At 36.8% G+C, this 16,419-nt stretch overlaps 1 protein-coding gene across 3 annotated transcripts in view; it reads left to right on the top strand.

The window, feature by feature from the left end:
• The window catches only part of RBPJ (recombination signal binding protein for immunoglobulin kappa J region), a 141,819-nt gene extending 125,908 nt beyond the window's left edge, over positions 1-15,911 (top strand). For all 3 annotated transcript variants that reach the window (XM_071743798.1, XM_071743797.1, XM_071743796.1), the window contains exons 4-11: positions 472-637; positions 1,760-1,934; positions 3,434-3,571; positions 3,783-3,895; positions 5,940-6,080; positions 10,029-10,184; positions 10,872-10,975; positions 11,702-15,911. In XM_071743798.1, coding sequence (XP_071599899.1) covers positions 472-637; positions 1,760-1,934; positions 3,434-3,571; positions 3,783-3,895; positions 5,940-6,080; positions 10,029-10,184; positions 10,872-10,975; positions 11,702-12,017 — 1,309 coding nt within the window. In that variant the 3' untranslated portion in view covers positions 12,018-15,911. The remainder of the gene's footprint in view (positions 1-471; positions 638-1,759; positions 1,935-3,433; positions 3,572-3,782; positions 3,896-5,939; positions 6,081-10,028; positions 10,185-10,871; positions 10,976-11,701) is intronic.
• Positions 15,912-16,419: the final 508 nt, after the last annotated feature.

Genomic DNA, 16,419 nt, shown 5'->3' with positions numbered 1-16,419 from the left:
TCTGAACTGATTTTGGTCAGTGCTGCTAAGAGACTCAGTCATCTTTTTACAGTTACTGATGGAGGTGTAAAATCATCTCTTCCATTTAAAAATTGGAAAGAGATTTGTACTTGGATAGAATTCCTCCTTGATAAAAATGAAATGTCAAATGTTTAGGAATTGTATTCAGCAGTTGTCCATTAAGTTAGTTTGTAGAACTATTCTGTGCATATTACTTGCTGCATCATGTTAAGAGATGTAAGCTTATCTATTATATATGGAATTTGAAAGATATGCAAAATATGTAACTAATGCTGATTTTCCTTGCCTTTTTGGTTTTTGTTTGCATTTTATAAAATCTTCAAAAGCGTGCGTGTATAACCTCAAATGCAAACTGAATGGTCCAAGAATGCTTTGGGTACATGACAGTTTCTGTTTCAGGAATTTTTTGGAAAGCTGCGTGTGATCTCATAATGTGTTTTTCATTTTCAGGTTCTTTTGTCCTCCTCCATGTGTATATCTTATGGGCAGTGGATGGAAGAAAAAAAAAGAGCAAATGGAACGGGACGGTTGCACTGAGCAGGAGTCACAACCTTGCGCCTTCATTGGGATAGGAAACAGTGACCAAGAAATGCAGCAGCTGAACTTGGAAGGAAAGGTAGAAGATTTTATTGTAAACTACTACAAAGAGTATTGTGGCTACATGGTGCACATTTCAGGGAATACTCTTGTTTATTTTTGGTAACTTCTATAACATTGTAGTAAATAAGTGGTGTTACATGTTATATGTGGTGTTAAAAATCCTTTAAGAACATGTAGGACAATTTAATAGGTGAATTCGGTTAACAGGATCGTAGCAGGGTACTAACCTTTCACTTGTAGGCTGTTGATTCAGTCAGTAAGCTTTCAGGTTATTTGGTAGGCATCAGTGGTTAACTGTAAGGTTTCTGGCCCAAACATTTTGTTCCTCTCCCTGGCTGGCATGAGTGCATAATCTCATAAAAGAGACGCCTGAACAACCTACTGCTTGAAGTGGTCTTTAAGTCCCTTTGCATAAAAATACAATTAAAATGCCATCTTAGCAAATTTATATATAAATATATATAAATATATATGATAAAAATTGCTACAAGATGTCTTAAAATATATTTGTGATTCATTTAATAGTTGGGATAGAACAGGGAGCATGTGAGTGCTCATTTTTGCTAGCTGTTTTATTAAGCAGTGCTTTATACCTACCTAGTATTTCCAGCACAGTCTATTTAGAAACACTGCATATGTTGCTGAATAGGAAAAGAATAATGAAAGTTTTTTCTCAGAATGTTTTTTTTAAGCTCCTCCTGTCACCTAGTTTAAACACTTAGCCAAAAGTAACTTTCTAGTGTTTTGAAACCAAATTGATTCCCATCCTTTCAAGAAAAGTTGGATTCAACGCATTTTCTGCACAGGTATTGCACTCTTAACCACTCAGATGGCTGTGACACAGCTGTATTCTTTAATAATCTGGTTTCTAGTTCTGGTAAGGGTCTCTAGGAAGATGCTAAACTACTGAAGTTGAGTGCTGAACTTGCAAAGCTGAACAGTAGCTTAACATAACAGTTAAAGAGCTAAACAGTTTTTAACATAAAATATATCCATATGGAATAGATGGAAGAAGCAGTTTCTGTCCGTTTTAGAAACTATTACATCAGTTTTCCTATTTTGTTCATAATAAAATATACATAGTTTACTGAGCTGTGTTGACTTGGAAGAAGAAACAACAGTATATTTTCACCTACAGAATTATTGCACTGCCAAAACATTATACATATCAGACTCAGATAAGAGAAAGCACTTCATGTTATCCGTAAAAATGTTCTATGGCAATAGTGACGACATCGGCGTGTTCCTCAGTAAGCGGATCAAGGTCATCTCCAAACCTTCTAAAAAGAAACAGTCACTGAAAAATGCAGACTGTAAGTATTGTACAGTTCTTTTCTTTAGGAGTTAATTAATTTGCCTCTTACTGATTTTTTTTCTTACATATTCTGACTTCTGACTAAAAAAGTAGATACAATTAAGTTTTCGGTTTCTGGTTTTGCTGACGTGTTTCGGAGTGGTACACAGCAGTGTGCTTTAAAGTACTTCAACATTAGATATACACTGTATTCCCTGTTGAGTTTAATGCAGTCATCAGTAATTATTTAGTAAATATAAGGGGTCCACCAAAAGCTATCACGAGGAGTAAATCCTTATAGACTAATGCATAGAGAATGCTCTACTTTAGCTTTCTAAGCTGTTGGATCTCTTAAGCTGCCTTGATCTGGTGCTTAGAATGTTTTGGTCAGGATCAGAGATGGCTTTCAGATTGTCATAAATGAGTAGCATCATGTTATCCCAACTGCACTTTGTCACATCACAGCCACCTTCTTACTGTTTCATGCCATTTTCATGTTGTTTTTACTTTTAATATCTTTTGCGTGGTTCCTTTTACGTAAATGCTTAAGAAATCTGTATGGTGATGTTTCACCCAGATTTATTTGCTTACAGTGTTTTTCAACTAAAGATATCTCTGGTGCTAATGTATAATTGGGAACATTTTTGCATTTCCTCCAAAGTTTTTGCCTGCATACTGCTGGAGCACCTCAAGAGATACCCTTTTTTTGTTTTGTTTTGTTTTGTTTTTCTCTTTCTCTTCACTAGTGTTCTTAAAGGCTCTTCCATCTGTGTTGGGCTGGAACCCATTCACCTATGGAATGTGGATCTTGGGGGCCACTAGCTTGCCACATGGCTAGAGGCAATCTCTTGCTGTGCATTTCACACCCGTGGGCTCAGAGTATGCACTGTTGATTTGTACTCAGACAGATAGTTCGGATGGACAATGAATATGAACCAAGTGGAAGAAACCTGCCTCTTTTGATGGCAAAATGCTAGTTGCTGATTTTTTTTTTTTTAGGGGAGCAGACTTAGCATTTCTCTCTCTTGAATGATAAGTAAGTTCAGATCTGAGAAAATTTCAAGTTGCATGGTTACAATTTTACATAGTTATGTCTGCCTTTCGATTTGTTGTGATTTGTAAGAATTTTTCTTTATACTTCAAATGATCACTGAAAATTGTCTAAGTACTTCACAAGGGCAAGCTAGAGCTTCTGCTCAAATAATCAGTTGTTGGAGAACTAGAAGCAGAAGGAGTTTTCATCTGGCAAGCATTGGCTCACTTGGCTAAGTGGCAAAATTCTGTAAAGTAGCGTGCCTTTGGAGAGCAGCCACTGGTATGTTATTCCACTTGTAATTATGTGATTATTTTTGTTCTGTCACAAATACAACTATTTTCTAAATTAACCAATAGATGAGAATTATTTCTTGATTTCCAGTATTCATTAATTGATATGACTGTATTTGTGACTTTTTTGTTACTTTTCTATGTAATAATGGAGTAATTTTATAATCTCAAGTCTCTATGTGTTCCTTGCAGTATGTATTGCGTCAGGGACAAAAGTGGCACTATTTAATAGACTTCGATCCCAAACAGTTAGCACCAGATATTTGCACGTAGAAGGTGGTAATTTCCATGCCAGTTCACAACAGTGGGGAGCATTTTTCATTCACCTCTGTAAGTAAAAGTGAAGTAATATATTTTTTTCACCTCCCTCCCTCCATCCCCGCAAAAAAAAATCCTGCATTTTTCCCTCCATACTAATTGTCCATGTGCAGATTTGTTTTGTTACTGAGTGTATATTTAATGTAATAGTGTGATGTTGAATATTTCTCCTGTTGAGGGAGAATGGTGATTAAAACAATGTGAAAATTCCTGTTTAATGCAGTGGATGATGATGAATCTGAAGGAGAAGAATTCACAGTGAGAGACGGCTACATTCATTATGGGCAGACTGTCAAACTTGTATGCTCAGTTACTGGCATGGCACTCCCAAGACTGGTACAGTTTCATTTCTTCAATGCTGTAATTAATTTGTAGATGGCTACTTAGTGTAATTGCACAGTGGGATTTGCATTGTTTGCCATTTTTGGCTTTGTATGTTCCTTTTGGGTAACTACTTACAAGAGACTTAGATGAAAGCAAAATTACAAGACAGAAAATCAGCTCTACCCTGGCCCAAACCAAGACAGTAGCACATGTTTGGTATGGAAAACGGTGTTCATTTTAAAAAAAAACTTTATTTATGTCTGTGGATTTATTCTGTAAGCAAAGAATAGCTTGTAAAATAAGCGTAGATAATTTCTCAGAACCCAGATCTGCCAAAAAAGTTAACCAGCAAGCTGTCCTTAAGAAAATCTCTATTTTAAAAGGAGTAATGTAGGTACAAGTGTAGCAAAATAATTCAGTTATTGATCTTAAATAGATGATCTTTGTAGATAGTAGGACTATTCAGTTTGTTGAGGTCAGCCTGGCTTTAAAATTGCTTTACTGATTTGAAGCTAAAAGCACCTCTCTGTACTTGTAATGCTACATAATTACACCAATATCATCATTTTGGACATTACTTAATAATGTCTGTTAAATGTGGAATGTTGGAGGTGCATTTGGAATTAGCCCTTCCAGATGCAGGCTTGATTATAACCAGTTAAGGTTTGTGAACCAAAAAAATTATTGCTGGATATAGAGTAATATTTTTCATACATAAATTTAAGTATAATTGTAAGGTGGTTTGTCCTGTTTTATTAATTTAATGTCAGACTAAAAGGAATTTTATGTGGCTCATAAAAAGCAGTGCTTCATAATGAGACCTGTGAAATTGTGGTTTGCCAACACATCATGAATTTCATAAAAGTTTTGGCTAATTCCACTTTTATTTAGAAACAATTTTTAGAATGTGCCAATAAAAAACTTAAAATTCCCTGCAGGCAGTTTTCTTCCCCTTCCCAAACTTACTTTACTAGGACTAATGAGAAATTCTCTCCCAGTATCAAACAAAGGTAAAAAAGAAGATAGCCAGTTCAGAGTAAATGGTATAAATTTATCATTTAAATTGTTTTTTCTCACAAATTACATTGTTTCACAGAAAAATCCAAACTTGGCTATTGCTGATCTGGTTCAGTGCACATTAAATTCAGTAAGAAGATCTCACTTCATTTGGGGGCTTCCTGTTAATATTTCCTTAGTGCCAAAAGGTGATGGTATCTTTTAGGATTCCAGAAACCTTATTTGTAGGTAGAAATACATTAAAACAAATTGGGCTAAAGTTTCCTGTTTTGTTGGCTATTGGGAAGATCAGAAGTCCCAGGGGACTTTCTGATTGTCGGCTCAGAAAGCTTCAAGCATTTTGGCTGCTGCTTCTGCTGATGTTGCATAAAATGAAATATAAAACTTTTTTCTAGAAGTTGAGTTAAAATTCCAAGCTACAAATTCCCACTGTCTGTAAGGGTATAACATTTTTAATTTAAAAAAATAAATTAGAACATCTCTGAATTAAATCAACAGATATTTTTTGCAGTTCTTTGCAGCTGTCTTTAAGTACTGTATAATAACCAACTGTTGTTAAGCTACACTCTGATTGTTGCTGCAAAACTGTACTTAAAGACATCTCAATACCTTTAAAGCAGATCCTTTTTTTTATCCATTCTCATTCAGCAGCCAGTCTGCCTCAGAATATTGTTGATACTATCAATGATGAAAGCTTCTGCAAAAGTGTGTTGATACTTGACCCTACTGCTCTTTTATACCAGGCCAGGGTAACAAAAGTAGATTTTACTGAAGTTTGAGGTTTTTTCCTGTTCTTATAGCAATAAAAGATTAAATATATATGCATGCAGCACATTCAAGCTGTAGTACTGAATGTCACTTCGGTGTTGTGTTCTAGTTTAAAAAATATTGAGAATTATGAATCTAATGTTGTTAATAAAACAGGGGGCATGGAAATTAAAAATTTTTTTCCTTCCTTTGCTAACAGTAGATATGTAATCTCCAGTATCCTGAAGTACAGCAGTTGTCTGAAATCTGTATCTACAATTTTTGTTCACAGATAATTCGAAAAGTAGATAAACAAACAGCGTTATTGGATGCAGACGATCCAGTATCGCAGCTCCATAAATGTGCATTTTACCTTAAAGACACTGAGAGAATGTATTTGTGCCTTTCCCAGGAGAGAATAATCCAGTTTCAAGTGAGTTGTTTAAAACTATTTCAATAGATGAGAATTGTGGTTGCAAAGTTTTCCAAAATATTTTAAAAAGAAAGTATGAATGCCAGTTTTTTTGTTGGATTTGAATGTGAGTCTGATATTTTGTTTTTTTGAACCAAAATGGGATGGAAAGCAACAAACTTTCTGTCCCTTTCCAAATGTTTTTTCTCATAAACTTTCATGTCTGTCTGGACAATTAATTCTGTTTTCTCCAGTTTAAGAAACAGAAACACACTGTGAACTTCTACATGGAATCATGATACCATGGCTTAACGTGCTGACATGTGCCAGTGGAGTTAACACCACTTACTTGTGTGTCCATTTCTAGATTACAGTGTACAGGAAACTATACTATTCATGGTGAATTTAGCAGAGTTTCACTCTCTTGCCTAGACAGCTATGACAGCTGATCACAGTACTTTGTAAAGCCACAAGAATTTGATTTCTGTAGAGAACGTAGCTGTCTCAATCTTCAAGTATTTGTTTCTCCAGCAGGTGGAGAAAAATAACCCTAGCAAATTACTGTAACATGGATGAACCTCTAAGGAGAGCTGTAAAAAATTGCATAGTGTAAAATTATTCTGACAGCTTATACACTAACAAGTCCTGTCTTATGTGTATGTCAGCATGGTTTTAGCAGACTTTCAGCATGATAATTCCCATCAGAGTGTGAACAAGTTCAGGCCTACCTAAATATTGCAATTTTCTTTAACCACTGGGAGCAGCTCAAAAATAGCAAAGGGTATTAACAGATGATGCTGTGCTCCAGGAAGATGTCCATGCTGGGGAAAGACTTGAAACTTCCTCATGAGAACAGCCATAGCTTCTTGGGTAAGAAAGGTAGTGGAAGGAAAGAGGGAAGTTAACATTTTTAATACTTCCCTTAATCTAAGGGAAGGTACAAGAAGGATTGGTAAAGGCTCAGCTGATTTCTGTCCTGAACTGGGACAATAGAAAGAATATGAGAAGCTTGGTTTGTATTTCAGGAGACATATTCATGACTTCTGGCTCAGAGGAACCAAACCTATTGGTTCTACCCACAACACAAGCACATAGCTGGGATATTTTTATCAATATACTTTCTTGTATAGAAGAGAAAGCTGTGAAATGGGAATTTCTATAAGTCAGGACCAGTCTTGCTATTTGATCTTTCTTAAATTACTTCATGAGAAGGGCTCAATGAAGAAGCAACTCCTACCCCTCTGACAGATGCTTTAGTTCAAAATCTTGGAATTGCCTGTGAGACTAGCAAGGCATCCTGTCACTCTTCAGTTTCTGCAGCACTCATGGAGCCTACTATGATAAGGGCTCTGAACTTTCCACTGAGATAGAAGTACAACCCACTATTGAATAAAATCTGTTAGCTTGCACTAGCTTGCATATGTTAACAGGCTGTTATCACTCTTTGGTGTGTGAAATCACTATGGAAGATAAACTTTCTACCAGTGACAGGAGAGAAATCCCATTTTATCTGTTTTTTCTTTTGGACCAGAACACCAAGACCAGAGAAACATGCATCATCCACCTGCCTGCTTGCTCTTAGGCATTTACTGTTGAATTTCCAGTTCTAAAGTAGGAGTTTAGGCAGACTGTGGGCACTGTAAAAGAAGAAAAAATAACCACAAAAAACGACCCAAATTTTACTTTGGGGCTGACAGATCTGTCTTGGGTGAATGGGAATATCCCAGTATAGAGACCTTGGTGTCTTAAAGCAGAGGGCTGGTAAGTTGGCAGGTCAGCATGAGCCTACAAAACTTCAGTTGCTCAAGTACCAGCCAGATATCTCTCTAAACATGTCCATGTGTTCTGAGGAATACAGAAGGAATTTAACTGAAGCCTTACTGGATCAGAGCACAGCCTGGATGGGTGTCTGTCAGCAGCAATAGATGATGCTTACTGGAAGCAGGAAAACCTGGTCACTTTATGCAGTCCAAGGCAGCTGTACTCTAACAGTATCCACACTTCTTGTATTAAGGGTTTTTAAAGGCTGCATCCCTGACTCTGTCAGTATTGCTGTGTGCATGTGTAGCCCTTCAGTTTGATTCCTTTTGAATGAGCTGATGCTCCCTTTTTCTGGAGTATTTTCTTCTGTGGCAGGAAGTTCAAAAGGTTTCCAGTCCTCTGTATAGTAAACCTTTGCTGGACTTGTTTTGAATTAATAGTTTCTGTGAGTGATTCCTAGTTTCAGTTTTGCAGGATTTAGTGAACAGCAGTTCCACACTCACCTTACACATCAACATCTTAGTTTCTTCTCTCAAACTGGAGTCACAGTCTTCTCAGTTTCTTGTAACATCAGCAGCTCCTTTATGAATTTAGTTTTCCCTTCTGTACTTTCTCTTTTTTCATATCAGCAAGACCAAAACTGCACACAGTACAGAAATAGGAGAAAAAAGGATTTACACTGGCAAAATAATACCTGATACCTTGTTCTTAATATTCTTCCTAATGGTATCCAATGCTGTGTTGCTTCCTGTGGCTGCCCTTGAGCTGGTGATTTCAGAAAACTGTCAGTGATGACTCCAGGATCCTGAGCTGTTACTATCAGTTCTAAGTTCAGTATTTTGTGGACATCATTTACAGAATTTTTCTTTAGAAACCTCACTTTTATCAAAATCAAAGCTCATTACCACTTTTTTGCCCCCCATGTTAATTTTATGTCCTCCTGGACATGGTATCACTTGCAATTGTACCAACATTTAGCCACCCAAAAAGCTTAAGAACATGCAGAAGTTTAAAAATTTGACTCTACCAGCACACTCTGTTGAGGATGCTGAACAAAACTGTTCACAACACCAGTCATGGGGAGGGGTCTGCATTGTTGGGTTTTGTGCATTTTGGAAGGAGAATGACTGCAAAGTTCTACATCTTTTGCTTTTTGTTTTTTGTTTTCCTATAATTGGCTTGCTATTAAAAGAAAAAAAAAAGCCTGCACCTTTTTCTAGTCCATTATAGCTTAATTTCTTCAATACCCCTTAAAATAGAGCTATCTTGAGGGGGTTTTTTGGTTGGGTGATTTATTAGTGTTTGGTCTTCTGTTGTTTTGGGTTGGGCTTTTTTGGTTGGTTTTTTTCTTTCAGTCTAGATATATTCCTTGGATTCCTGACCAAGTAAAACCACTAGCCCAGCCATGCCAAGTCCACCACTAAGCCATGTCCCTTAGCACCACATCCACAAAGCTGTTAAATCCCTTCAGGGATTGTGACTCCACCACTGCTCTGAGCAGCCTGTGCCGGGGCCTGACAACCCTTTTGGGGAAGAAATTATTCCTAATATCCAACCTAAACCTTCCCTGGAGCAACCTGAGGCCAGAACATGCACAGACACAGAGCTGGGCCAGTAGGGAGAAAGCTGTCAACTCTGTCAGGTCCACTGGGAAATTGCTGGAGATTTATGGCTGTGAACTGTTTCCCTACAGGAACAATTAAGCGTGGGAATGTGTGGGTGTTGTTTTGGGGTTTTATTTTGAAGGACTTGATGAAAGAATGCATGCTTTCTTTGGAAAGTTTCTAGATTAAAAGTATTACTCATTCTCCACTTGTTTTGTTTTTTGTGATGGTGGTTTTAGATTTTAATCACTTTGCATTAATAAAATGAGGTCTAACTTAAAGCAGCTACTTGCAGTTGGTGTATTCTGTTGGTTAGTGGCTATTGAATAATGTTACTGAACTAAAAACAAACCAGGTAAATAACAAATTGTTTTGATAGGTGACAGTGTCATCAGTGAGAGTGACAGTGTTCTCACAAGTTTCAGTTTTCTACTAGTTTTGCTGAAATATGTGACTATTTCTTTAAGTCAATTTGTTAAAGGAAAAACATAAAGACACCTTTTTTTGAAATAACAGCTGTTCTTCCTGAGTGAGTTGGATTTTAGTTGTGTGGCTTGGCAAGTAAGTCTGCAGGTCAGATTTAAAGCTTTTCTTTGTCTCCAAGGCCACTCCATGCCCAAAAGAACCAAATAAAGAAATGATTAATGATGGAGCTTCTTGGACAATCATTAGCACAGATAAAGCAGAATACACATTTTATGAGGGGATGGGACCGGTCCATGCTCCAGTGACACCTGTGCCTGTTGTAGAAAGTCTTCAAGTAAGTTAACATTTTTTTAATAAACTCCTTTACATGGTACTATTTTTGTAATATTAATTTAACCTTCATGATACTTCTGTGAAATATTACACCAAACCATTCTTACTAGATTTATAAATAGGAAAATTAGGTTACAATTACTTTTCTTACGTACATTTCAGAGTACATGAGCGTATCCATCAAAGGAGTAATATTAATATTGTTCTATACACTTAAGATTTCTTAAAATACTATGATAGTGTGTACCCTGAGGACTTCTGCTTTTGTTTGAGTATTTGGAAATTGATTTTTGTCTCTTAAGACAGCCAGTTGTAGATGAAAAAGAGACAGACTGAAACCTTATTAAGAAAATCAGCCTCAGAACTTGAAGTTTTTCTAACGTGTTCTTTGTTTCAAAGCTTTGTTGACTACTATTCTCACTGACCACTATTAAAAAATTAGAAATTCATTCAGGGCATCAGATTAATTGGCAATATCCCTTAGATGTGTTACTTCTTTACAGCTCAGTTGTGTAGGTTTGTTTCAGTTTTATTGAGCTGGTAGAAACAGCAAGTTCACAGTTCTTATGTGCATGTGAAGATTTTTTTTTTTCTGTTGCTTTTTTCTCTGTTTTGGAGGGATAGTGTTTGTTTTTATTAATAATGAGTTTGTATGGATTTTTTCTTATTCTATTCACTCCCTCTCCAGTTGAATGGTGGTGGGGATGTAGCAATGTTGGAACTTACAGGACAGAACTTCACTCCAAATTTACGTGTCTGGTTCGGGGATGTGGAAGCTGAAACCATGTACAGGTACAGTATTTCCTACTTCTTTTATGATGATGACATTTTACTGGATCCTTTGAAGTGTACATAAGAGTATACACTCAAGTGTATACTTTATGCCCTGCAGAAAAGGATCTGAGTACTGGTTGACAGCAGATTCAGTATTCAGTCTGCAATGTGCCCTGGCAGCCAAGAGAGCAAACCCCATCCAGCTTGTCAAAAGAGGTGACTGTACCACTGGATTGGTGCAGCCTCACTATGAGTTTTGTGTGCAGTTCTGGGCCCCACAACTTAAGAGGGATGTTAAGGTACTTGAATGTGTCCAAAGGAGAGCAACAAAGGTAGTGAAGGGCTGGAAGGCAGAGAGGTAACCTCGTTGCTCTCTAGAGCTTTCCGAGGAGGGGAAGTGCAGGAGGTACCAATCTCCCCTCCCTGGGATTGTGTGCCGTGACATGTGGTAATGGTTCAAAGCTTCACAGGAGGCTCAGACTTGACAGTAGGAAGCATTTCTTTTCCAAGAGGGCAGTCAAACCCTGGAACAGGCTTCCTAGGGAGGTGGTTGATGCCTGTCAGTCTTTAAGAGGTGTTTGAACAGTGCCCTTAATGACAGACTTTAACTTTGGTGAGTCTTGAGATGGTCACACAGTCGGACGAGATGATCGTTGTCGGTCCCTTCCACCTGAACTACTCTGCTCTGTTCTATGATTTAAGTCTTAAATTTCATTATGCTCAGTTGACTTTCCTGTTTTACAGATGTGCAGAGAGCATGCTATGTGTTGTTCCAGACATTTCTGCATTTCGAGAGGGCTGGAGGTGGGTCCGTCAGCCAGTCCAGGTTCCAGTAACTTTGGTCCGTAACGATGGCATCATTTACTCCACCAGCCTTACTTTTACATACACACCAGAACCAGGGCCACGACCACACTGCAGTGCTGCTGGAGCAATCCTCAGAGCCAACTCAAGCCTCATGGCTTCCAGTGAAACAAATACAAACAGCGAGGCAAGTTATACAAACGTCAGCACAAACCCAACCAATGTCACATCATCTACAGCAACTGTAGTTTCCTAACTACTGTTGTTTGTCTGGACTTAAACTGACTTTTAAGTGCTACTTTCAAGAGAACTGAACAATTTTTGTGGTTTCGTGGGGAAACACCTTTCCATTTTGGGTGGTATTATTTGAACCTTGTTACCTGCAAGTGCTGATCTTAAATATAGAAGCCACAATAAAAAAAGGAAAAAAAAAAAAAAAGAAAAAAAAAAAGAAACATCAGAAACATAAGAACTTTATTGAAAATCTATTTTTCAGCTGTTTTTTTAATGGGCAAGAAACAAAAATGTGGCTGGGATACATGTTGAGCAAACTAGAAAACATAAACACAACATAGTTTTTATGGACCAAGGAACTTGTATAAGCTTTAGTATAAAAGGTACATTTTCACCATACCTTTTTTGTATCACAACATATAGTACACTTTTGTTACCAAATAGTTTATATTTTTTTTTCCTCTGAGCTTTTGCTCTGAAGTATATTCAGGTTCCAAGCCTGACCATGCTTGTATAATCTAATTACCATACTCTTCCAGTTTTAAAAAAAATATATATATTTTTGGTCTGTGGCTGGAACTGTTCCTTTTTTTAACTGAAGTCTTGTGACTTTTTATGAACTGAAATTGTTTTTATTTCAGCAAGTAGAACCTTGTAAAGGCCAGCATATTTTTTTTAAGATTATATGAAGTCTGTGCAAAAGCTTTAAAAAATGCCTCTGCCTTGCCTGCAATACATGCAATGTATGTTAACTTTAGTGCTCTGTTTTCAGTCATTGTTAATAGTTATTTCTGTTTTCCTTTTTTTAAAATATGTATTTATAGTGATAATTCATGAGGTTCTAACATTACATGAGTTTTTTTTAAAGTGGCATCTCAAGCAGTCATGTTAATGATTGTTCGTGTCACAGGCATACGTTGGTGTTTTTGAAGGGTTGTTACTGGGTTACTCCCCCTCTTCCTTGCTCAGTCATATTGCATCTGAAACTGTTTCAGGATCTGTTCAGGTTTTTCTAATCTTGTACATAATTTGTATTAAGTGTAAGTTAAATGTTTTATTTTGAAAGTGGAATGTTCCCAATAACTTCATTTGGCAGCATGTCTTCTGTCTTGTTGGCATGTAACTAAAATACCATGAGATGTGCTACAAATGGGATTGGTAGGTGATGCCCTTCATCACTTAAGAATCACAAGCAGCATGTTTTTATTTCATACTGTTCAGTAAATTAGGCCAGACTTTGGTGTAACACTTGTATTAAGAACGTGCTTTCATTGTGAAGTGATCGTACCATAATAACTAGAAGTAAATTTTATTACTTAGAAATGGGCAAATAGAAAACCATAAAAGCACTATGAAGATGTCAGCTCCTCCCACCCTCATTTCCTGTGGGTTTCTCTTTCCCTGCCAACAGCTTGTGCAACATTCAAGTCTTCTCTCCATCATAAATTCGAGGCTCATTTGCACTTTGACTTTGTTGGTTGTTTCATTTGTTCCTCATTTTGACTTTGCCATGTTGTGTCCCTCCTTGCAGACCTGCCTGCTTCATTTGTGTTTGAAAGTATACCCTGGTAGTTCATCTGTAGTCCCAGAACCTAGGCATAGACTCATAGGACAAGTTCCAGTAGTGTGATCTCCCTTTTTAAAAGCCAAAATACAATTTTTATGGTGTGTTCAGCCTTTTCTGTACCCTGAAGCAAGAGCCACAACTGTACACAGCTGTATAAATGTGAACCTGTGGCTTCCTACAGTGCATTACTTACAAGCTTATCTGTTGGCCTTTTTCATAGGGTTTTTTTTTTTTTTCTGACCACTTACTGCAGTTTCAACACCCACCACCATTTTTAAAGCATTGTCTCTGCACAAGATGTGTGTCCTCTGATGCTCCGTTCTACGTGTTTGCTTTAGGGCTCCATTGTATGTGTGAAAACTGTGTGGTTAAAGGAAGAAATCAGTTGTAAAAGTGTATTTAGGTAATAGTGAAATCAGTGCCACTCCTTTTAAAATGTGCTCGGATTCTACCACGGGCCTTCATATTTGCTATTCTTTGTTACAAGACTTATTCCCATGACACAGTCACAATGCTGGTTCTTAGCACTAGTGAATACTGCCTCACCTCATCTCTGTTTCAGTGACCAAGGGCAGAATTCATTGAGGCCTTATCTCTGTTTTGAACTGTTTACTTGCAAATCTGTTTACCTTCGTGTGTGCTGTAAAATTTCATTGTGTTGTGGCAGGAATCATTTCACAGTGTTTTTGTTAGAAGCACATAAGTATCTTACAGTACAGCTTCATTCAAGAGCCACAGATTTTCATCACTAACTAGACTGAGAATTGAAATAAGTGATATATACCATCAGACTTAGAGGGTATTCAAAAATAAACCATGATAGACACACAGCAGGCAAACCATACCAAGCCTTTTAACCTACAAAGACTATTGAAAAATATCTTTTTAGAACTTGACACCTGCTTTGATACTCATCGTTTTAAAATTTTTACATATAAATGCAATACTTTTTATATTTCAGTTTCTTCACTTGCAATAATTTTGCCCAATAGTTAAAATATTCCTTGACTTGTAAAGAACCTAATGATTTGCCCTAATTTCTGCTGTTCTACACACTACAGCCAAGTGGGTGAGGAAAAAGAGACTTAAGTTCTGCTTATGAGACCATTTTTAAACCTCATTTTTGCCTTGGGTTTGTGGCTCCATTATTGCCAGTAGTTATGCTGTAGTACAGAAGAGGTCTTCCAGGTCCTTACTGTTGTTAAGATGTCCAGTTGTTCAAATGTACTATCTTCCTGAACTGTTTCCTGTGGGGTGATACTGTTACATTTATTGGCCTTGTGAGCTGTTAATCAGTTTTCATTATATTAACAATATCTCGAGATTTTGATGAAACTACTTTTAGAATGTTGCAGTATGAAACTATTATAACTGTTCAAGTCTAGCTGTTAAGTCTGCTGTTAATTCTATATACATAGAAATTGAGTCTGTGTTCAGAATGTTGTTAGAGTTCCAACTGTAGGAAGAAAAAGCAAAATTAAGTGCTCAAATTTAGCTATGCCTTTTCTTGTTTTCTTTTGTTTGGAACTGCATTTCAGAATTCAACACTAGTGTAGTCTTTTAACAATCTGCTGCTGATGTTCTTCCCAATTTCTTGCCCTGAGGGCATCCCACAACTGTGTCAATAATAGTATTCTGTACTACTCTTTGTTGCATGGACTTACAAGATCAGAATGGTTACCTGAAAAGACATGAACTGAAGACATAAATCAGTCAATTCCCCATATGCAAAATATTAACAACTAGTGAAACAAATTAACTATTGGAAGTTACCCACTTGCAGATTAAATGACTCCATAGAGGTGTCCATCTTGAAACTATGACACTCTTTAATTATTAACCATATTATCTACTTTCTTTCAGAAGCAGCTGTGTTTATGAGTACTGAACAAATGTGTATGCTTTCATGTGCCAGATTTTGACTTTGTTTTCAAGCACTGTACTGTGGGATTGAGTGGCAGCTTTGTTAGAAAAAGAAGTATATTAGGGTTTCTACTTAACCCTTTTAGGACTGAACAATTTATTCTCTTAAGAAGCTGTAAAATAAGTGAGCAATTCTGACTTTGTAAACGTTCTGTCTGTGTTCAGCACTGCATTTGCCCCATCTGGAGGTGCTATGCTAATGTAATTTTTTTTTTTTAAATCCTGCAGCACGTGTATACATTCAGTCTTAAAAGGGTTATTTTTACAAACTGTGCACCTGTAAAGTTTCTTAGCAATAAGGTAGAAAAATGAGCAAGTTTTTACCATAATTTTGTAGAATTAATTGCTCAGTTCCATATTTCATCAAGAAAAACCCTGCAATATGGGCAGTTTTGAGGATTAAATAAAATTGAAATGTAAACCACATGGAAGTGTTTTTGTCAAGTGTACTCTGTGTGTGTATGTGCATATACTACGGGTTTCATTTTTTCCTCCAAGATAAAACATCATGTTACTGTTGATGTGACAAACAAGCATCTGTACGATGATAGAAAAGTAGTTATGATGTGATCAGGTGTTGAAATTGCCATGTTTTTGTGGATTCTTCTCAATGTTAACCAAGAAACATGCTTTATTATCATTTTTTGCCACTGAACAGTGAGGTCACCCAGCAAACCAGAACAACGCAAAAGAAGACCCAGCCCCAGGAGTGGAAAAGTCATCAGTAGTTGTGAGGCACTGCACATTGGACTCCACTTAAATGGGATATGGAATGTCCACCCAAAAATCTAAATTTGTTTCATTATTGTTTGTATTATGGATGGAGTTAGAGAAGAAACTGGTTTTTACCAATTATGTAAAAAAAAAAAAAAAAAAAAAAAAAAAAAGAAAAAAAAACGGTTCACTTTTTTATATTATTTATTAAATAAGAAAA

This window comes from Heliangelus exortis, chromosome 4, assembly GCF_036169615.1.
Source record: "Heliangelus exortis chromosome 4, bHelExo1.hap1, whole genome shotgun sequence".
NCBI classification, from domain to species: Eukaryota; Metazoa; Chordata; class Aves; order Apodiformes; family Trochilidae; genus Heliangelus; species Heliangelus exortis.
The sequence above is the reverse complement of the archived record's forward strand: the minus strand, read 5'-3'. Positions and strand labels throughout refer to the sequence as shown.